This window comes from Erpetoichthys calabaricus, chromosome 1 (genome assembly GCF_900747795.2).
Source record: "Erpetoichthys calabaricus chromosome 1, fErpCal1.3, whole genome shotgun sequence".
NCBI classification, from domain to species: Eukaryota; Metazoa; Chordata; class Cladistia; order Polypteriformes; family Polypteridae; genus Erpetoichthys; species Erpetoichthys calabaricus.
In genome coordinates this window covers 11,402,989-11,427,282 of record NC_041394.2, presented here as the reverse complement: position 1 = coordinate 11,427,282, position 24,294 = coordinate 11,402,989, and the positions used below count along the sequence as shown (strand labels likewise).

General features: G+C 42.8%; 1 protein-coding gene across 1 annotated transcript; it reads right to left on the bottom strand.

Annotated features, from left to right (window-relative positions):
* Positions 1-1,214: 1,214 nt before the first annotated feature.
* On the bottom strand, positions 1,215-23,984 carry si:dkey-202l22.3 (7 transmembrane receptor domain-containing protein). Its single transcript, XM_051934274.1, has 2 exons — positions 23,751-23,984; positions 1,215-2,957 (listed from the first exon to the last, which is right to left on the bottom strand). Exons 1-2 carry the CDS (start codon positions 23,825-23,827, stop codon positions 1,805-1,807), a joined length of 1,230 nt encoding a protein of 409 aa, XP_051790234.1. The 5' UTR covers positions 23,828-23,984; the 3' UTR covers positions 1,215-1,804.
* Positions 23,985-24,294: the final 310 nt, after the last annotated feature.

Sequence of the window (24,294 nt, the reverse complement as noted above, 5' to 3'; positions counted from 1 at the left end):
AAACTTAACCCCCAATTGGAGAGACCTTAAGATGGCAGTTTACAGACGCTTCCCATACAAACTAATGGAGGTTGAGAGGATCTGCCAGGAAGAATGGGATAAACCGTCCAAATCTGGGTGTGCAAAGCTTTTAGAGACTTAACCTAAGAAGAATCAGAACTGGAATTGCTACCCAACTTGCTTCACAAAGTGTAGAATTTAGCTACTGAATGCATCAATAAATTACATTTTTTCAGTTTTGTATATTTAATAAATTTGCACTCCTTTCCCAAAACATGTTTGCTTATTCAGTGGAGACTCATGGCCCTAAATGTCAATTATTTTCATTAAAATGAAATCTACAACTCAATAAAGTGTGCAGAAAATGGAGGGGTCTGAATACTTTCCGAGTCCACTGTATCTACAGATCAAAATGGTTCACCTTCAATAACGTGAGCTGTAGCCTAGGATATTCTCAGGACTATTTCTGCGCTCCAAAATCATTCCATCAGGATCATAGTCATCCCGGTGACTGCACAATTGTTATTCCAGTTTCTGCATTCTCTTCGTTGCACCTATTTGTCCACTCAGCTGCATAGTCGTGCAAAGGGATACTAATCAGGATGGCTTTACGTCATAACGTGATTTCCATTTATGAAACCCCCCCAAGGGTCTTTGGACTGCCAAACCCAGACCATAGTCATAGAGTCTATATACCAGACAGGATGGTTTCAGTCAGGACTAATAATGTGGACCACAAGTCATGGTTCCTGTGTTCCATTTATTTTCCCAACGGTCATTTCATCATCTGAACAATCGGGTTGGTTCAGGCAGACTAGTCATAAAGTCTGAGAATGATAACAATAACGAGAACAATAGTCGGTAACGAGAATGATAGTCTTCAATTCATGATCTCTCCTTTAATGGGTCTGCCAACCACAGCAATAGACATACAATCAGTCAGTCATTATCCAACCCATTATATCCTAACACAGGGTCACAGGGGTCTACTGGAGCCAATCCCAGCCAACACAGGGCGCAAGGCAGGAACAAATCCCGGGCAGGGCACCAGCCCACCGCAGTAGACATACAGTCAATCTACCAATAATGATGGTTTCTGTTGGTCACTCTGGGTCATAATGTTTCCTCAACTGAAGACCATGTTCTCCATGTCCCAGTCATGATCAGTCAATTTATAGGTCAGCCGATTCAAGTCATAATCATGGTGTCTTTATACCAGTCCTGATGGTTTCAATCAAGACTATTAGTCCTAATTTGTCCACTAAGGGACATGCTTTCTGATTAGAACCTTCTACCGATGAGGATGGTTTCCATTGGCCGTGTCAGGACATATCGTATCTACTAGTGAGGACCATTTCTATGTTCCTCTCATTAACCCAAACTCAACCAATCAGGTATCATTTTCATTCATCTGCACCCTGATGACAGATAGTCCTCTCTCTCATCGTTTCCCATCGCCCACTCGCCCCAAAGTCTATAGACGTCTGACCAAAAAGACCGCATGGGAAAATTACGCACAAAGACATGAAAAGAGTTTGAAGCACACGGGATGAAGCAAACTCCGCTTAAATATTTCCTTCCATCTCCAAATGGAACGGGTGCATCAGCAATGATCAACAAAGAGGAGCTGGCCAGCGTCCAAGGACTTCTCCATTTCTCATCCCTTTGGGATTCCAAATCTAGTGAAAGCAAGGTGGCCCCCTAATCACTAACATCATGCAGTTAATCCACTTCCCATTTCTTTTAGCAGCATTTGGTGAGATGATCCAACATAAAGCGTGAAACTTGTGGAGTTGGGCATGGACTAGAGCACCTTGAGCATGCAGCTATCTCCTTCTCGGACGTCCTTGGACAGTGGCTCTGAAGCCATGCTGAGGCAGGTGTTGTTGTATCGAGAGGCCCTCAGGGAAAGGAGGCTGTTCTGCCGGTGGGGCCGCGGCCGCAGGTAACCCCTGAGGTGAACCCGGAATTTGTGGTGGAGGGAGGCGTAGATGAAAGGGTTGTAGCAGGAGGAGCTCATGGCCACCAGGTGGCAGGAGACCTGCAGAATGTTAACGTAATTCTTGCTGATGATGAGGAAGTCCCCGTCCAGGTCGCGGATCAGGTTGAGAATCTGTAAGGGCAGCCAGCAGAGGGCAAATGCCAGAACGGAGGTGACGAGCAACATGAAGGTCTTGCGCTTCTTCTTGTTCCATTTGGCCTGGTTTGCCTCCACAGCACCCGGCAGGCTGTGGTGCTTCAGGTGCATGGTGATGGCACAGTACGACATGATGACAGACAGCAAGGGGATCATGTAAGACATCAGGAGCATCAGGCAGGAATAGAGGAGCCGGAGCTTCTCGTAACCCATCCAGAATTCCTCACACACCACCAGGTCGTGACCGATGGGGTGCAGGTCAAGATAGCTGGTGTGAATAGATGGGGGGGCGGCCAGGCATAACGAAAGCAGCCAGATCCCGACCACGATCATCCCGCAGCACTTCAGAGTGATCCGCTTGCGAATGGGGTAGGCCACCACCACGTAGCGGTCCACAGCGATGGCCGTTAGGGACAGGACGGAGACGTACACCATGGCGGCCTGAATGAGGGCCACAAAGTGGCACATGAAGCGGCCAAAGAGCCACCCACGAGCCTCGAAGGCATACGAAGCAGTGAGAGGCACGCAGCTCAGGCACATGAGGAGGTCGGCGGCCGAGAGATTTCCGATAAAGAAGTTGGTGGCGTTGTGCAGTTTTTTGTCCACCATAATGCAGGTCAGCAGGAAGGCATTGCCAATGCAAGCCACCACCACCAGGAGGGAGTAGAGGGGGATGAAGAGGGGCTTGAAGCGCAGGAGGAGCTGCAGCCCTGCGAACATGTCGATTGGATCAGTCAGGTTGGATGGACCAGCGCGGGCGCTCCTGTTGACGTCCTCCGAGTCAGAAGTGTCCATTATGGTGGCAAGCGTGGACGTCCAGCTGCAAGAAAGCAGGTATCATGTTAATTACATGCTTTGATGTCCACTTATATCTGACCACACTGATCCTCCCCTTATATTATATATAGTGCCTTTCGTCATACCAGGTACACCAATTATAAATTCAAAAGCAAAGCCACGTCTGTAAATTAGTGACTCATTTTATAGGGCATCTTTCACATACTCTGTAGTCTGTACGTTACCATCGTTTTTTAGAGCATCTTTAATAAAGGATAATAATATACTGGATGTACATTATATAAAGATAGTATGACATAAATAAACAGTACATAAATATTTCAAGCACATCATTTAATTCATCCCTAATATTATATAACACCTTTCATAAAGGACAGTGTGATATGTAATGTGTGTTGGACAACATGGCATATAATATAAAATTCAAGAGCATCATTCTGTCCATCCTTTATATTATTATATAGAGCCTTTCATGAAGGGCGGCATGACTTGTAAAGTAGGTGTACACTGCAAGAGCATCATTCAATCAATCCTTTCATGAATTGCATTATGCACATTACATATTAAATATTCAGTTTACATGAATTTCAAAAGCATCATTTAAGTAATCTCTTATGTTATATAGCACCTGTAATGATGGATAGGATAATAAAAATGGGATCTCATGGTCACAGTCTTATTTATTAAATAGCAAGTTTCATGAAGGATAGTGTTACATACATTACATATTCAATAGTATGACATAAACAGCACACAGTTTATACATTATAAGAGTGTCTTCAAATCAATTTTTTATACTAAATAGCACCTTTCGTAAGAATTGCATGTTATACATTGTGATGCATGCTCAGGTGAGGGACAACTTCAGAGCTCATCCAAGATTATGTCAAACCCCACTTGGGTGAAAAGGGGACCTACTGCTCAAAATGTCGTCTTTTTATTTTCTTCTTCAGCAGCGAGAAGACCCCCATTGAGAGCCATTAACCCCACCGCTTCCACCCAGACAGCAATAAAACCCCAATGCTACCAAAGCAGGGTGTCTCATTTGGACCCGGATGAACCTACAGAACAGAGTTCCTCCATCTTTACTTGCTCAACGGAGCTACTGCTTTGTGAGCAGAGAAGGTTGCTGTATGTTCTGTTTTGCTCCCATGAGCACCTGTTTTTTAAAATTCAAAGGAGCAACTTTGGAGGCACCCCAACATTTTCGATAGGTTCCTGTACTTCTTCCACTATTGTCACACACGAGCGCTTAGGAGACTCTCAACAAGCCCAGAGGTGAGTGAAGGTGTAAAGGATGAAGGGTTGTTTGATGGTATTGATATCTCTTTCCCTAACTTTTCAGAACCAAAGAAGACATGTCACATTCCAGAACATGGCTGTCCATCCACTATTCCATCCTCCCCGTCACTTCCGGCTCCCATTGATGACACCACTTCCGGTCCTCCTTTGATGACATCACTTCCGGCTCCCGATGATGATGCCAATCCTGTCCTCCCATGATGACATCACTTTTGTATAAAAGCACCTTCAAACTTCTGTACTTTGTCGAATACCTGCATTTAAAACAGTTTTGACCAAATTGCTTGCGTATCCTAACAATATAAGGGGCCAATCCCCAACTCTTTATACTTGTTTTGTGACTTCTTATCACAATATATATATATATATATAGTGTCACGCATGTGCATCGGAGGACTCATTCCACAGGCTTACTTACTTCAGGTATGCAATAACCTGCCAAGATGAGAAGGGGGGCTACTGCTAACTTTGTCTTCTCTGTCTTCTTCTCTCACAGTGCCCAGTGAGGGCACCATGTCCTGCCCTTTCCACCCCAAGAGAAGGTGTCCTTTAGAGGCAAGAGTAAGCCGCTGGGCAGAGCGCTGTTTCGTTTGATATTGTAGAGGGTGAGCCAAAATGAAGCAGCACATTTCATAAGGTCATTGTGTGAGGTAAAGGCAGACGAGTGGGTTTGGGTGGGGGTGCTTTAATATTATTATTATTATTATTATTATTGTGCCCTGCAGTGGGCTGGCACCCTGCCCAGGGTTTGTTTCCTGCCTTGCGCCCTGTGTTGGCTGGGATTGGCTCCAGCAGACTCCTGTGACCCTGTGTTAGGATATAGCAGGTTGGATAATGGATGGATGGATTATTATTGTGGGCGGCACGGTGGTGCAGTGGGTAGCGCTGCTGCCTTTGCAGTAAGGAGACTTGGGTTCACTTCCTGGGTTCTCCCCGTGTCTGCATGCGTTTCCTCCCACATTCCAAAGACATGCAGGTCAGGTGCTTTGGCGAGCCTAAATTGTCCCTAGTGTGTGTCCTGCGGTGGGCTGGCGCCCTGCCCGGGATTTTTTCCTGCCTTGTGCCCTGTGTTGGCTGACATTGGCTCCAGCAGACCTCCGTGACCCTGTGTTAGGATATAGCGGGTTGGATAATGACTGACTGACTATTATTGTTATTCAAGTTTAAGTCTAGGCCGCCTAAGGAAAATGTACTATTAACATTATCTAAAAGGATTTAGCTCTTAGACAAATATCTCTGGCCAAGTCAAATCATTTTTAGTCCACGTTCTTCAGGACAGGCCTGTCTCAATAAAGCAAGAAAGCAGGTATCATGTTAATCACACGCTTTAATGTCCACTTATATCTAACCACACTGACCCTGCAGAGCATCCTCCATTTATACTTTATATAGCACCAATTACCAATTCAAAAGCAAAGCCCTTCTGTAAATTAGTGACTCATTTTATAGAGCATCTTTCACATGCTCTGTAGTCTGTAAGTTACCATCATTTGATAGAGCATCTTTAATGAAGGATAATAATATACATTATACATAAAGATGGTATGACATACTGTAAATAAACAGTATATACATACTTCAAGGGCATCATTTAATCCTTCCCTAATGTTATATAACACCTTTCATGAAGGATAGTGTGATATGTAACGTGTGTTGGACAACATGGCCTCTATATATACAGTATAATTCACTAAGTCCATGGCAAGCAAGACGCATGCAAGACAGCCACGCCCGCCAACTCACAGAGCCCCGCCCACCAACAATTCACTAAACAGCCGACCATGGCACACGCGAGAGCGAAAGCATTTGCCAAGAATGTGTTCATTAATCAAGAACGAAAGTCGGAGGTTCGAAGAAGATCACATACCGTCGTAGTTCCGACCATACACGATGCCGACTGGTGATCCGGCGGCATTATTCCCATGACCTGCCGGGCAGCCAACCGGGTAACCAAAGTCTTTGGGTTTCGGGGGGAGTATGGTTACAAAGCTGAAACTGAAAGGAATTGACGGAAGGGCACCACCAGGTGTGGAGCCTTTGGCTTAATTGGACTCAACACGGAAAACCTCACCCGGCCCGAACGTGGCTCACAGGTGCATGCGACTGAGGCGGTGTGTGGAAAATGAACAGTCAACGTGACTCACAAGTGCATGTGGACTGCACACAGACGAAAGCAAATTAGGTGAGGAGTTGGGGGCGGACACATGAGCAGGCAGTGCATACTGAACGATGACTAAGAGATGACTTAAGAAATTGGCAGACTAGAATGGCGGGGGCGGAATGGGTGTCAGACGATCAAACTTGCCTATCTAGAGGATGTAAATGTCCTAACACGGGTGAACCTGCGGAAGGATCGTTAACGGTTGTGCCAACCCGTCGTTGGACGATTAGGACCCGAAACCTCTCAGGCCCGCTTCCCCGCCCTCTCTCCAGAGTTCCATCTTTGTATTCACTTACAGTTGTATCCTCAAACCCACCCCATTTGGACAACTGTGTCTTTCAGGAAGTGTTCACCCATCAATACATAATTATGCATCGTATGCTATGCTGCGGGTTGGCTAGTACAATATAAAATTCAAGAGCATCATTCTGTCCATCCTTTATATTATTATATAGAGCCTTTCATGAAGGGCAGCATGACTTGTAAAGTATGTGTACATTGCAAGATCATCATTCAATCAATCCTTTCATGAATTGCATTATGCACATTATATATTAAACTAGCCATCCCCTGCAGCTCTGCCCATGTAGTAGTGAAACAGGACAGTAAGGAGGGTCCTGCCCAGCTCCCCACTCCTGATGTCACACTTCCCCGTCCCCTCAGCCTCTGTCTCGGATTAGAGCGAATATATCGTTTCTGCAAGCGAACTATGATTCTTTGTCGCAAAATCAAACGAATGTTCAAGCAAATTCTAGAAACAAACCCCATCGAAATCCGTTAAGTAGTTCTCTCGTGAAAAGCGGACAGACATACAAACAGACAGATGTTGGATTTTATATAGAAAGAGATTTTCATTACACATTAATTTCAAAAGCATCAAATAAGTCAGGGGTCCTCAATCACAGTCCTGGAGGGCCGCAGTGGCTGCAGGTTTTTATTCCAACTAGTTTCCTAATTACAAAGCAGTCCATGCGTATAATCAAACGTGATATATGAACTGTTTGGCTTGTTAATGCTTGCATTCATCTGAGAGCAATTTGAATTGCACTGTAGAGTTTCCTTCTGTGAGGACATTATCCAAGTGTTTTGTGGACCAGAATAGATTTAAACTTGACGGCCCTTCCAATTCCTCTCTCATTCATTTCTAAACATTTTTTATTACAGATATTTCATGGTAAGGACGTGAGCTGGGGAGCTGCTGGTTTATTGGTTATCTGCATCTCCTTATTAACTAATGTCTGGTTAAGAAAACAGGCAACAAGTAAAACTTAAATGCAGCTGCTAAAAACTAAAATAGGCAATTACAGGGTTCTGAATGGTAACAGGCAAGAGAAGTAAAATTAAGCCCAAATAACGTATTGCTTTAGTAGTAAATAAAAGGATTCTAATTAAGAAACTGGTTAAAGTGAAAACCTGCAGCCATAGCAGACCTCCAGGACTGTAATTGAGGACCTCTGATCAACAACGTAACTAAAACTTGTATTTGATGAATGAAAGCGCTAACAAGGCGTAAGTTTCATCATCAGCAAGGACTGAGTTCTAATTAGGACAATGGCTGCAATGAAAACTGTAGCCACTGCGGCCCTCCAGGACAGCGATTGAGGACCCCTGGTTTAAATAATCTTTTATGTTATATAGCAGGGGTCACCAAGTCCGGTCCTGGAGGACCACCGTGGCTACAGTTTTCATTCCAGGGTCTCCTAACTGCGAGGCAGCAGCGCTACCAATGCACCACCATGCCACCCCCTTTAATAGATAGATAGATAGATAGATAGATAGATAGATAGATAGATAGATAGATAGATAGATAGATAGATAGATAGATAGATAGATAGATAGATAGATAGATAGATAGATAGATAGATAGATAGATAGATAGATAGATAGATGTGAAAGGCACTATATAATAGATAGATAGATAGATAGATAGATAGATAGATAGATAGATAGATAGATAGATAGATAGATAGATAGATAGATAGATAGATAGATAGATAGATAGATGTGAAAGGCACTATATAATAGATAGATAGATAGATAGATAGATAGATAGATAGATAGATAGATAGATAGATAGATAGATAGATAGATAGATAGATAGATAGATAGATAGATAGATGATGAAAGGCACTATATAATAGATAGATAGATAGATAGATAGATAGATAGATAGATAGATAGATAGATAGATAGATAGATAGATAGATAGATAGATAGATAGATAGATAGATAGATGTGAAAGGCACTATATGATAGATAGATAGATAGATAGATAGATAGATAGATAGATAGATAGATAGATAGATAGATAGATAGATAGATAGATGTGAAAGGCACTATATAATAGATAGATAGATAGATAGATAGATAGATAGATAGATAGATAGATAGATAGATAGATAGATAGATAGATAGATAGATAGATGATGAAAGGCACTATATAATAGATAGATAGATAGATAGATAGATAGATAGATAGATAGATAGATAGATAGATAGATAGATAGATGTGAAAGGCACTATATAATAGATAGATAGATAGATAGATAGATAGATAGATAGATAGATAGATAGATAGATAGATAGATAGATAGATAGATAGATAGATAGATAGATGTGAAAGGCACTATATAATAGATAGATAGATAGATAGATAGATAGATAGATAGATAGATAGATAGATAGATAGATAGATAGATAGATAGATAGATAGATAGATAGATAGATAGATGTGAAAGACACTATATAATAGATAGATAGATAGATAGATAGATAGATAGATAGATAGATAGATAGATAGATAGATAGATAGATAGATAGATAGATAGATAGATAGATGCTATTATTATTATTATTATTATTATTATTATTTTTATTATTTAAGTTCAAGCTAGGCAGCCTAAGGAACATGTACTATTAACATTAACTAAAAAGGGTTAGGCTCTTAGACAAATATCTCTGGTCAAGTCAAATCATTTAAATCACGTTCTTCAGGACAGGCCGCATGCCTGTCTCAATATGGCTGCCAACTTGTGTTCCTCATTGTGTTCTCTTCATGGCCATGATGTGAGACAGAGAGAGAGAGAGGGAGGGAGAAGTAAACCAACTTTACATGTTCCTGTTGTGAACATGCCAGCCCATACCACACACAGAGGCGCAGACTCACAATGTCCACAAGCACACAGTTTACTTTTCTTTCTTCTTTACACACAATCACCAACAACCAATAAGCTCAGTCCTTTTCTGCTTTTCTTTTCTTTTCCTTATTCTTTTTCTTATTCTTCTCTCCTCCTTCACTACCACCTACACTCCTCTCTCACAAGCTCCGTCTTCTGCCTCCTGACTCCAGCTCCTCGAATGGAGTGAGGCGGCCTCTTTTATGTTGCACCCGGATGTGCTCCAGGTGTACCCTGACAATTTTCCTGCAGCATTTCCTGGTTCACCCTAATTCTCTTCTGACAGCACTACCTAGTGTGGCGGAAGAGCTGCAGTCCATGGCTCCAGAACTGTCTAGGCGCCCCCTGGTGGTGGCCACAGGCCACACACAGGGTTGAGCTTCCCAGCTCCAAGCCTGTGACCCCGATGTAATCTAGGGGTGGGGAGCTGCCCTCTTGTGTCCCAGGGAAGATTTTGTCTCTTTCCCAATCCTTCCGTTCTCTAGGCATCCCAGCCGGGCAAGGATCCAAGCCATCTGCCACACTGTCTAAATCTTTGGACCAATAGGGCGTTGTGGTACAGAATGGCTTCTGCTTCAAAACCAGTCCCTAACAGCCATACTTCAGAGCAGTGGGTGCACACACCACTTTATATACCTGCCCTCTAATAGTCGATGCCATTCGTTTAGCTGATGCTTGCCAGTCCATGTTGGCTTATAGAATGTCATCCACTAAATCCTCCTTTGCCAAATCAGTTCAAAGTACCCACCACCCCCTAAAATCCCCCACCGCCAACCCTGCAATAAATTACACATCCTGAGTCCATCCTAAAGACGTAGGGGTTTGTTAGTTGGATATGAAAGTACAACAAGCATAATAAAACATTATAATTACAATTGGTATGTCTAATTTACAAACAAAGACATACAAAATATTTATCAGCTTATATATAAAATATCACTGCACCTCACTGACTTACCCTCATGTTTGAAGAATATGAGACTTTGTGTTTTTGGAGTATCTGCACTTTTTTTTGTTTCTTTGTATCTGAGGCTTGGGATCTGTGCCGGTAATCAGAAGGTTGCAGTTTCAAATCCCATAAAAACGCCAAAGGTGACTCTACTCCGTTGGGCCCCTGAGCAGGAAGGGCCCTTAACTTGCAATTGCTCCGTCCTGGGAATGACGTTAATCTGCAGCCAGCTGGTCCTCCAATTTACAGGGAAAACTTGGGGGTTGGCACTCCAGCCCACCGTAAAAAAAAAAAAAAAAAACCTCACCCCTGTTCCAGTGTGGCGCTGAGCTGTCACCCGCTGCATGGCTGCACTTGGATCTCAGTCCGGGTGGATTGCCATGTGGTGGATGCTCTGTAATCAGCGTGTGCTCTCACCCTCTCTTGTCATACCCATAGCCAGACAATAAGGGTCTAACACTGAATTGTGTTTTATTTCAAGTTATTACAAAGCCCAATGACATTCACAGGCTGCACATTTAGACATTTTATGCAATGAATCAAATGGTTTTTCTTTTCAATTGAGAAGCTCTTTTGTCCACTGGATTAACTGAGAGAAAATAACTGGTGGCAAAATGTTTTAAAGGCTTCTTAAATGATCATGGTGAGGCAGGATTAAAGTCTGCAGACGTAAATGTAGACATCAACTGTTTCAGACGGCAGGAGTGGGGGTCCCCCCTTCAATGTTGGCAGATGGGAATGTGTAGTTGAATGAGTGCTGGCACTGTGAAGGCAGAAAGGGGCAAATGTTGGTGCTGTGTTTAATATTCTCCTTGTATTGTAGCGACCTTTACGTGGTGTTAGGGATAGCACCTGTGGGCTGGCGTCCCGGCCAAGATTGGTCCCATCCCCTTAACTGGCTGGGATGCCAAAATAACATTTCAAAGCTAAATTCTCCCCTGAGCCAGTAGATGGCAGCATCTATCTATCTATCTATCTATCTATCTATCTATCTATCTATCTATCTATCTATCTATCTATCTATCTATCTATCTATCTATCTATCTATCTATCAGGGACATATAAAATGACACATAACCTAAACCAACCCCATTCCCATTTCATTTATGAAGAACAGCACCATCTGCTGGGACTTGGAGGGTACTGCCCCACTTGCCCTTAAAGTAGACACTGCACATCTACAGTCCACTGTGGTTACAACTGAACTTGGATGTTTTACTGGTGGCTTCTTCCTTTGTACCAAGAACTGGAGTTAATTGCACCAATGCTAGATCTATCTATTATTTTAATAGTGAAAGGTCCATCCATCCATTTTCATTAACCTGGGCAGGGGTACGGGACAGATAGAGCCCATCCCTACAATAATTTGATAATACGCCCCAGTTATTGTCAGACCCACTTAATCCAAGGCAGGGTCACTGGAGGAGTGTAGTCCATCCCATCAAGTCTGGGTGCCAGTTCACCACTGAATTCACTCACTCACTCACACACCCACTCTCACAATGGAGCCAGTTTGGAACTGCCAATCAATCTGATTTGAGCATAGGAGAAGTGTTATATGACCAAAATATATTATTATTATTAATTATTATTATTATTAACCTGCACATCTTAACCTGAATTGTCTAAGCAGTTTGAAATCTAAGTAATCAACATTAACGTTTTCAATGCACCATCTTTTGAATTGTATTTGGTAATACAGGTACTAATAAAATGCATGGCATATGTCATTCCAACAGATGGCGCATCACAATGTGTAGTAATAAACATTACTACAAATGTTTATAATGCGCCTTCTGTTGGACTGAGAAATGTAACGCATATGTCTCTGTTATATGCCATTTAGAATGGGATTTGTAAAAGTAGTGTTAATGTTCTTGATGTGCTATTTGTTAGAATGACAGAGACATAGCAACTGGAAAGACATACAGATATACAAACAAACAGACATTTTTTGTAGCAATAAAATTGCATTACTACAAAAGTTTGTGATGTGCCATTTGTTGGACTGACACAAATTGAGTCATAACCAATATGACTCAGGCGCCGCCGTGAGTGACAGCCTTTCCAGCAGCTCCGTTTACGACTTTATATTTCTACCTTTTTCTCTGTCTCTCTGATCACTCCTACCACTTTCTTTTATGTGGACTCGTTTTTGTTTCCTGGACACTTTTTTACTACTTTGGCATGGATTTTTACACGTCGAGACTCGTCTATTCAGGTAGTCAACTTCAAGCGCTGAGAACAAAGGCCCTTGCCGGTTTGGTTCCCTATTTACCCGACGAGGTAAGAAGGTGGTATCATGGCAGCAGAGCCGGCACTAAGCTAAAAATGAAGCGGCTTGCAAGAAAGTGGCGTTTTAAGCCCTCGGTGCCTTCTGTGATTCTGGGAAATGTGAACTCAATCTCAAATAAGATCGACGAACTGGCCGCACTGGTGAAAAATGTCAGAACCTACAAAGAATGCAGTTTGTTGTGCTTTTGTGAAACGTGGCTAACAACTAACATTCTAGATGCTAACGTGGAGCTACCCGGGTTTGGCACGGTTAGAGTGGACAGAGACGCAAATACCTGCGGGAAGCACAAAGAAGGTGGACTCGCTCTCTATGTCAATACACGGTGGTGTAACTCCGGACATGTAAACGTCAAAATCTCCACTTGCTGCAGGGACATCGAACTGTTGGCCGTAAGTCTGCGTCCCTATTACTTGCCCAGAGAGTTTGGACATGTCATTGTTGTTACTGTTTACATTCCTCCTCGGGCGGACGTGGAGACAGCGAGTGACATCATCCATTCTGCTGTTGCTAAGTTACAAACGCAACACCCTGAGGCGCTTGTGCTAATCGCTGGAGACTTCAACCATGTGACGCTGGACAAAACATTACCTGCCTTTTCCCAGTATGTGGACTGTAATACCCGGGGAAATAAGACTATTGACTTACTGTATGCAAACGTTAAAGACGCATACAGCGCCACCCCTCTGCCTGAGCTTGGGAAAGCAGATCATAACCTGGTTCTGCTTCAGCCTCACTACAAACCAAGAGTGAAGGTCGTACCTACAACCACACGCTCATTCAGGAAGTGGTCCCCTGAGGCAGAGAAGGCTCTGAGAGACTGGAACTACGGACTGGGATATCCTGCAGGGGTCACATAGTGAGAACATTGAGGAGGTTGTTGACTGCACTACTGACTACATCAACTTCTGTATGGACATTGTAGTTCCAGTAAGAACAGTACGCTGCTATGCTAACAACAAGCCATGGATTACAAGTGACATCAAGGGTCTTTTGAACCAGAAGAAAAGGGCTTTTAAAGACGGTGATCAGCATGAGCTCAAGCACGTGCAGAAGGAACTCCGAGTCCAGCTCAGGGCAGCGAAGGAGCAGTACAGGAGAAAGCAGGAGCAGAAGTTGCAGAATAACAGCATGAAGGAAGTGTGGGATGGGATGAAGATCATCACTGGCTGCAGCTCGAAGCGGGGTGCCTCCATCGAGAGAGACGTGAAGAGAGCAAACCAGATGAACAACTTCTTTAACAGGTTTGACCACCCTAACCCACTCTCACCTCGGAGTACTGCACCCTCCACCCATCCTTCTGCTGATACCAGCATAGGAGAGACATCCCCACCCATAATTACAACAGTGCAGGTGAGCAGAGAGCTGAGGAGACTTCATGCCAGCAAAGCAGCGGGTCCAGATGGAGTATCGCCACGACTGCTGAAGGCGTTGGAGCTGGGGAGTTGTTATGATGTGAGATTTTACATATAATTTGATAAATATTTTGTATGTCTTTATTTGTAATTTAGGCAAAGCAATGTAATTTAGTGTTTACCCCAATCCCCCGCCTTACAACTGAGTGTTTTTGAATTTTACGACAGGATTCGGGGTGTGCTTTAAACCAGTTTGGCAAGTGTTTCTTTGCTAAAGACTTTCAACCCCACGCAAGAAAGCCATAAACACATATGGTCTTGGGGGTGGCAGGTGTTAAGATGTTCTATTTCCCCATTGGTCTGAGGTATGCTGTTTGGAATTGGCTTGGATCAGAAGCTTTTAAGTACCATGATGTCCTATTGACTCTAGGGGTTGGACAGAGAATCTATAAATGTATGTGCTTAACCTCACAGTCTCTCTCTTGCTAACCTGTGATGATGAAGACAACACAATGAAGAGCACAGTTTAACAGACATTTTGAACAGACATGTGGCTGAAAGCTGAGCACCAATGATGCCTTAACTAGAGACATTTCAGTAACTGCAAGTCTGTGTGCGCCTGAACTACACATCACCATTTAATCAGGTTGTATGGTTGCCAATATTCAAATGTACTTTGCATTTTGTTATTATTTATGAATATTATCAATAATACATTATTTTATGTATAACTTAACTTCTGCTTGTCTTTTTACTACATCTGATTGCCTGAGGTTATAGATATAGAATGGAAGGTGGGGATAAGTTATATACAATAATACCTTATAAACAGTGGTAAGTCTGTGAGATTAGGCATTCTAAGGCTACATATTAATAATACAATAGGGGAAAGTAGAGCAATATATATTACTCTACCAAGATAAAACAGGAGTCCTCTACAACCTGAGCCTGGAACAGGGGAGAGTCCCGAGGCTTTGGAAAACATCTTGTATCACCCCAGTCCCAAAGGTATCACGTCCTAGTGAGCTGAATGACTTCCGGCCTGTCGCTCTGACGTCACATGTGATGAAGACCATGGAGCGGCTGCTGCTTCACCACCTGAGGCCACAGGTCTGCCAGGCCCTTGACCCTCTGCAGTTCGCATACCAGGAGAAGGTGGGAGTGGAAGATGCCATCATCTACATGCTACACCGATCCCTCTCCCACTTGGACAGAGGCAGTGGTGCTGTAAGAATTATGTTTCTGGACTTCTCTAGTGCCTTCAACACAATCCAACCTCTGCTCCTTAGGGACAAGCTGACAGAGATGGGAGTAGATTCATACCTAGTGGCATGGATCGTGGACTATCTTACAGACCTCAGTATGTGCGTCTTGGGAACTGCACGTCTGACATTGTGGTCAGCAACACAGGAGCGCCACAGGGGACTGTACTTTCTCTGGTCCTGTTCAGCCTATATACATCAGACTTCCAATACAACTCAGAGTCCTGCCACGTGCAAAAGTTCACTGACGACACTGCTATCATGGGCTGCATCAGGAGTGGGCAGGAGGAGGAGTATAGGGACCTAATCAATGACTTTGTTAAATGGTGCAACTCAAACCACCTACAAGTGAACACCAGCAAAACCAAGGAGCTGGTGGTGGATTTTAGGAGGACCAGGCCCCTCATGGACCCCGTGATCATCAGAGGTGTCTGTGTGCAGATGGTGCAGACCTATAAATACCTGGGAGTGCAGCTGGATGATAAATTAGACTGGACTGCCAATACTGATGCTCTGTGCAAGAGAGGACAGAGACGACTATACTTCCTTAGAAGGCTGGCGTCCTTCAACATCTGCAATAAGATGCTGCAGATGTTCTATCAGATGGTTGTGGTGAGTGCCCTCTTCTACGCGGTGGTGTGCTGGGGAGGCAGCATTAAGAAGAAAGACATCTCATGCCTGGACAAACTGGTGAGGAAGGCAGGCTCTATTGTAGGCACGGAGCTGGACAGTTTGACATCCGTGGCAGAGCGACGGGCGCTGAGCAGACTCCTGTCAATCATGGAGAATCCACTGCATCCACTGAACAGGATCATCTCCAGACAGAGGAGCAGCTTCAGCGACAGACTGCTGTCACCGTCCTGCTCCACTGACAGACTGAGGAGATCGTTCCTCCACCACACTATGTGACTCTTCAATTCCACCGGGGGGTAAACGTTAACATTATACAAAGATATTGTCTGTCTGTATACCTGCATTGTTATCAATCTTTAATTTAATATTGTCTTTTGTATCAGTAAGGTGCTGCTGGAGTATGGGAATTTCACCTTGGGATTAATAAAGTATCTATCTATCTATCTATCTATCTATCTATCTATCTATCTATCTATCTATCTATCTATCTATCTATCTATCTATCTATCTATCTATCTATCTATCTATCTATCTATCTATCTATTATATAGTGCCTTTCATATCTATCTATCTCTCTATCTATTAATTATATAGTGCCTTTCATATCTATCTATCTATCTATCTATCTATCTATCTATCTATCTATCTATCTATCTATCTATCTATTATATAGTGCCTTTCATATCTATCTATCTATCTCTTTTACATGCCATTTGGAATGAGATTTGTAAATGTTTGTGATGCGCCATCTGTTGGAATGACAAATGCAATGAATTTTATAACTAAAATGTGTATGATTTACTCTTTGCTGAAATGACAAAAGCATAGCAACTGGACAGACACACAGATGGATAGTCACGCAGAGATTTATTTGTAATAATAAAATGTCCTACTACAAATGTTTGTGATGTGCCATCTGTTGGAATGACCCCTATTGAAGGGTTTTTGCATCACTGTAAAAAACCTGACCGTAATTTTACATTTAATTCCTGGCTATTGGTTGCATTACTTTCAAAGTATTTACTGTAAATATGTATCATATTACTGTATGTTACAATAAAAATCAACACTAGATGGTGTCTTCATAATAAACTGAGCTGCAAAATTACTGTGATGTAGCAGAATGTTGCTGTTACAAGTAATAACCATTTCCAATTTACATTAATTTCCTCAGTTTTCACATGTAAACTTTAATATTACTGCAACTCAACAGCCAGTAATTAGCTATAAATTTACAGAAACGATCTTAATAAAAATATGTTACCCAGCCTAATAAGCGAGTTCACGCTCCACCGAAAAATAATTTATTTGGTATCTGACTGTTAACAGACTGGCCACTCGTTATTAAGTCCTGAGAATTTATTCGACTCGTGGACCCCACAAATTGTTTTTGCAAACATTCATATTCTTTTGTCAGTCTAATAATTTAAACTCCAAAAATTAAGTAACCAGGGCGACTGACCTACCCCAACCACAAATACTGACCTTAAAGTTTGTTGGGATGAAGCATGGTTGCCTATGGGTCCCTAAGGGTACTAGATATCTGTGTCGTCCATTTAGTACACAAGTACCAAGAAGGACTTCAGTGATCTTCGAAACTCGACTTGATGTTATTTTTGGAAGAATTAAGTGGATAGGACTGGGGTGCTTTGTTGGGTTGAATGGCCTGTTCTCGTCTAGAATGTTCTAATATTCTAAAAAAAAAAAAAAAACTACAAATCCCATCAGCCCCGGTAATACTTAGCCATTGGTCAGCTTCGGGTGTTGTCATTGGGATTGCAGGGTGAATTATGGTGTGGCGCTGACTTTTAAGACTTTAGAGGTACGGCAGAAGAAGCCGGCAAAATAAATACATTTAAAAAAGAGAGAGAGACTAAAGAGAAAGAGAGAGGTGTTAGTCGTATATCTTTTGTGTCTCAACGCTTCACCCAACCTCTGGATTAAAAGTCACTAATTAGATCGCAGTTTCTTTCTTGATGTATTTGCTTGTCTTGTGCCTGCTTGTTTGTGTGATTTCGTCTCGGTTGGTAAAAGCGTCTTCATCCTGGGAGCGCTCCAAACTTCTACAGAGCTTCACACAACAACTGGAACACAGTAGGACAAAACTTTCATAATTTTCAGGAAAATATTCACTTGGCTTCTCAATTCATTTTCGCCACCATCGTATCTGTGGAGCCGGAGTTTTTGTGGGCTTTAGTGTGTGTGTTTATTGTTAACCGTTATGTGCTCCGTGCTTCGTCAGGTGTTCTTTGTCTTGTATTTGTTAAATAATTATCTCCGTCGAGGGAGTGGGGAGGGCTTTTGCGTAACCGTTTAATAATGGATTGTTCCCCCTTCTTCATATGTTTAATGTATTGGTTATTGTTATTCAAGCCTCTTTGGACGTCTCTCTAAGTGTGAGTGCTGAGTGTTTCCCTGGAGATCTCGTGATAAAATAATCAACCGGACGGTGTGAATTTTACCATTTCGCAGCTACGCCAACTTTATGGTGGAGATCGAAAGATTGCTTTGGTGATTTAGGATGTATGAAGGACGTTCAAAAAGTTTCTGCACTTTTATATTTTCATTGGAAACGGTGAAAGCGAGAGGAGTAGTAATTGGGCATTAAAACGTTGATACGACGCTGCGAAAATTGCATCGCAAACGAAGGAGACCGTGTAGAAAAGTGATGTAATTTTGTTTTTGAAATTCTTAATAGTGTTTAAAAAAAACTGTGAAAACTTTTTGAACGTCGTCCCCTCATATTACTGCTTTGCCAGTTTGTTGGGGTTGAAAACACACCATAAATTAGCTTTCATAATCACAAAAACTCTTCAGCACAAATGGACATACGAGTTTGCTTGCCGCAGTGCACAGCTGTGCGAGCTATCCTAGCAAGCGTTGTTTCAAAGGGGGCGTGTCTTATGCAAATATACTAACTTTATGCAAATAGAATTCTGGGCCATCGTGTTTTAACTCAATACAATTGATCACGTAGCTATACACCTTGATAAGTTGATATTTACAGCTAAAACACCGCTTAAATGCAAGTTAATAAGAATACATCCAATTCATTGTTTATTACATTTGTTTTTTGAATGTGAAAATATACAGTCAATGTAGTATATTTTTACAAATTTATTTTTTGTAATGCACTTAATTTACATCAGATTGAGTTTTGGAGGTCCTTAAAGTCTGTCAGCCTCACTACATGGTCGTTCATTGTGTCTCTCTGGCTCTTTGTGTGAATGACAACTTTCAGATGTTTGCAACAAATGAAACACGTTTCCATCAATGTCTTTATAGCCAGGAGTTGACTTATAACAGTGATTTTAGCACATATCAGTGGAACGGGATGAAGGTGCGCACACTGAAATCGCGCTGCCCAATCCAAATATAATATCACAGTAATTTGCTGTTGTATGACAGACGATGACTTAGCCTGCTGTGATTACGCGATACATGTTTCAATACGGTATTTTATTATGAAAAGAAAAAAATTACTGTAAAATGTTGGCTATTTTTTCAGTGTGTTGGACTCGGGCTAACTGCTGCGGCACTCGGTGTGTTCTGCTGGTTGTTGGCTCTCTGGCGCTCCCTTTAATAAAAATCCATACTCTATTACCTAAAATTAATTTGAAGGATTTTGTGTTGCTTGGCCCTTTCCTCTTTCTTTTTTTTTGGTATCTCATATTTTGTATTACCTGACTTTTATCCTTACTATACTTTTGCTACCATGTGTATTTCTTTAATTATTTTATATGGTTGATTTTAAGGCAATTACCCCAGATCAGGTTATTTTTGGGGTCCCATTTCAGTTTTATAGTTAAATTCACAATCGCTGGGGGGGGGGGGGGGGGGGGATAACTACACTTTTAAAATTAATAGCACTTTATGGTTCTATACTGGGTTGCATGGTTCCTCTCGGCTCCATTGCTTGACAAAGCACCATTTCATTCAGGCACGTGTTTTTTGCACATGGGGGGGGGGGGGGGGGTTGGTATTTTTCAAATCTGTTACCGTCTATTCATTGTTATTTGCCGTGCAGATCTAAATAAATAAAAGTGCTTACTAGAACCTTCATGTGGGTGGGCCACCAAGGTACCTTAAATGTTAAGATTATAGGATCGCTATGGCTAACAAGGTGATCCGACCGACGGTCCAGTGGTAAAAAGGAGCACTGAGGGTCTGTTGTGTCCACAGAAGACCCCGGGGAATGATGGCAAGGAGCTGGGTTGGGGGAGAGTCTGTGCAGGTGGACGGACGAGGAAGGCTGACTTGCTGAAGAGAAGTCAACGAAGTGCGAAGGGCGGCAAGGAGAACCCAAGCACAGTAGAGAAGAGGAGGACGAGCACGAGGGGAAGCGCGTGCACGTGCGCGCGCGAACTTCAGACGCGCAAGTGCCAGAGGCCATAGAGCAAATGAGCTCACCGGGATGAGCTGCGACTTTCTCCGGTGTCTCGAGGGGGTTGTGATGTTTTGGAGGCGTTCGTCGTGGCCTCTAGCAGCGGGTGAATTTGCTTAGGCACTCACGACTTAACCGATGTCTGTGCTTTGTAAAACAATAAACACGGACCGTTATGTTTAAGGATGAACTGCACATTCCGTTGGCTGTCTCTTCAGTTGCGGTGTTCGGTAAATAATAATAATAATAATAATAATTCATTACATTTATATAGCGCTTTTCTCAGTACTCAAAGCGCTATCCACACAGGGAGGAACCGGGAAGCGAACCCACAATCATCCAAACCCGTTTAATGATTCATATACTTGAAGCCCAGGCACTGACTCGCTTGAGTGATCCATTTAACGGCCCTCCACTGCAACTGTCCCCTTTAAAAGTATATAGATGGATGCGATTAGCAAGTCGATCTGGATTTGGGAAAAGTATTACAAAAATCTGTCCACATGAGTAACGCTCTCAATGCATTTTAATGATGCAGTTCCGTACAATATCGTATGCGTATAGACAAAGCGACATAGCTCTCAGCTGGCCCGCTGGAAAATACCAGCCACCCGGCTTACCCGGAGCAGAATCGAGGTGCAGCTGGAGTCTATCCTAGCAAGCATCGGGCACAAGGTAGGAACAATACCTAGACAGGGCCACAGCCCATCAAAAGGTGAACACACACACACACGCGCGCATCAGGGACCGATTTAGCATCGCCAGTTCACCCAACCTTCCTGTCTTTGGGAGGAAACCCACAAACACACGAAGAGAAGATGCAAACGTCACGCAGTTAGCATTCGGCACGCAGGTTTCCTCATGAGGAGGCACCAGCGCTACCACAGCGCCACCCCTGGCAAAGGCCATTATTTGAAATTGCATACATTTAATAAAAATCCGGTAGGCTGCGGTTTTCGTAAACCCGATTAACAACAAATGGATTCCGTAACCGGCAAATATGGAGATTAAATATGGCATGAAACAAGAGAACAAAGTCTGAAAATAAAATTATTTCGAGTATAATGGTTAACCGCTAACGCAGTTCAACAACAACAACAACATTTATTTATATAGCACATTTTCATACAAATAATGTAGCTCAAAGTGCTTTACATGATGAAGAAAGAAAAAAAAGACAAAATAAATAAAAATTAGAATAAGGACACGCTAATTAACATAGAAAAAAAGTAAGGTCCGATGGCCAGGGAGGACAGAAAAAAACAAACAAAAAAAAAAAAAAACTCCAGACGGCTGGAGAAAACAAGCAGACAACTTGACCAAAAAGGATGATCATCACGTAGTCGGTGGTCCTGCTCAACAGAGAGACCCTACAAACAAACAAGAAATTACCACGCGAGCGCAATAATCCAGACTGATCAGAGTTAATAAAGTATAAAGCGACACTTCTTAAAATTTAGAAGGTCGCAGGTGTGTCACACTGTTGAGTGACTGGCCGGCCGCAGTGTCACCCATAGATCGTGGAGGTGGTCCCATGCACGACTACTATGCCAGTGCAGATCTCGGCCATTTCCTTCTAGCGCGCTCCAAATGAGACCACGACGTGCGTGAATTTCATGCGGGTAGCTGGTCTCAGGGGGTCTGTGATTCATTTTAATCAGTTTTGTATTGTGTTTATCAAGCGCCCTTCGAAGAAAACCGCACAACCTAGAAGGCGTTCTACAAAACTGCATATCTTACAAGGACACCAGTGGAGGATTCTGCCCTTGAAGGAGAGAAGAAGAAACCGTTAAAACAGGGGATGCTGACACTAAAAATGAGAGCTATAGGTTGGGCCGATCATCTAAAGCATATCTGCACGTTCATACTTGCAATGCCTTTTGGACTTCTGGGGCAAAGTGATAAAGAATACAATGCAACGAAGATTTTGCAACCAGACCCTTCAAAGGAAAGTAACAATCCATGGCGAATCTTTAAAGAAGTGTTTTAATAAAATAATCTTCGACACGTGTTTAAAAATACGTTCCCATGGGATCATCCAACAACGGACTTGTGCAAAATGCAAGTAAGAAAAGACAAAATGAGAGAGAGGCTGGGGAACTTCGTGTTCATAAAGGCGACGTCGTCTGCCCCCCGTTTGATCCAACTGAACTTGAACATTTAGAAGCGATCGAATAGCTAAGAATGAATAGACGCTTGCAGGCACTCAGTGTAGAGATTTGTTCGGAGAAGTCGTAAACATGGCATGTCGCTTGGAAGAAGCAAACGCTCACATTTGTCTTTCGGTTGTTCGTACCTCGATAAGCAACGAAACAAAGCAGATGTAAGTGACATTTTTCATAAATTCCCTTCTGCAAACCTGCTTCTGGTTGCGATACAAAACGAATTATACCATCCATCCATCCATCCATCCTCCAACCCGCTAAATGGGTCACGGGGGAGCCAATCTCAGCCAACACAGGGCGCAAGGCAGGAAACAAACCCCAGGCTGGCATACACACCAAGCACACACTAGGGGCAATTTAATAATAATAATAATAATTATATTTTTTATTTATACAAGGCGCCTTTCAGAGAACTCAAGGACACCGAACAAACACTACATAAATAAAAGACACAATTATAAACAACTTAAAACAATTTTTAGAATTAGATTTAGAATCGCCAACGCACCTAACCTGCACGTCTTTGGACTGTGGGAGGAAACCGGAGAACCCGGATGACACCCGCGTAGACACGGGGAGAAACCGGGAAGCGCTACCCACTGCGCCACCGTGCCGCCCACGAATTATTATACAGTAGACCGATATAAAAGTTACAGGGACAGAGTCTTACTGGAGGAGAAGCGTGAAACGGAGCGGCGACAATGAAAAGCGACAGGGAATGCAGACTCGGGTTCAGCTGGTTTATAACCAATGGCCCTTTGAAAAGTCGCCAGTTGCTAACGCTAAGCGAGTTCTTGTCTGTTCATCTGTACATTTAAGGAATATGATAGAGAGGAAAGGCACTATACAAGATAGACTTATTCGGCTGCACGGTTAGGGCAATATGGTTTGACTAGGCAGGTAGGTGTAGTTCGTTTAGTTTAGGTGAAAATACAATAAGCCCTGAAATTATAAGTGTAATAAATACATAGCGCATACGATATTAGCTTTTGCAATAACAAAACTGTATTTTACGTCGTGTTAAGCCTCCCTTCTCTTAAATGCACCAGTGACATTGTGGGTGCACAGACTGACCACCGTATTGGACGGTTTGCTTCAAAGAGAAAAACGAGACTGAAAAGAAGCGCGTTCGTACCTGTCAGCAGCGACAGTCAGAGGACCAGTTGAGCTGATCGGCAAGTGGTGCGTAAGTCTGCCTGCAGTCTCGTCCATACCCTTCCTTCTCGCAGCTCTCGACTGTGCTGCTGGTACACGTCCTAAGAGGGCACCTCTCAACTCCTCAAGGCAGGGCTCGTGTGCTCGAGAGCAGGCAGCGCCGCTTCAGCACCAGCGACAGCGACTGCGCCTTTAACTCCTGAGCTGCCGGTGAGCGAGAGGGCTTCATTCCTGGCTGCATTATCGTTCTTATTCTTGATTTAATTTTTTTTTAAAAAACAATTATTTCAATCAGTTCATCCGGTAGTTTCGAAGTACGATATGAACAATTTCAAACAACTAAAAATGAGGTACTTTCAAAAGGAAGCTGATTTCACACGAATGTAATGTCTCGTTATAAAGGTGGTTTCTAGAGATGCAGGGATCAATTTGAAAATGTACCTTTTTGTTAGTTTTGATGCACACTCCCTGGGGAAACCATCAGGAACACCTGCTTATCTATGCAATTATCTCTGTCAGCCAAT

Coding starts and splice junctions, on each gene's coding strand:
- si:dkey-202l22.3 (XM_051934274.1), bottom strand. CDS start 23,827: ATGGACGAGACTGCAGGCAGACTTACGCACCACTTGCCGATCAGCTCA. Junction 2,958..23,750: donor CTGACTGTCGCTGCTGACAG/GTACGAACGCGC, acceptor GCTTTCTTGCAG/CTGGACGTCCACGCTTGCCA.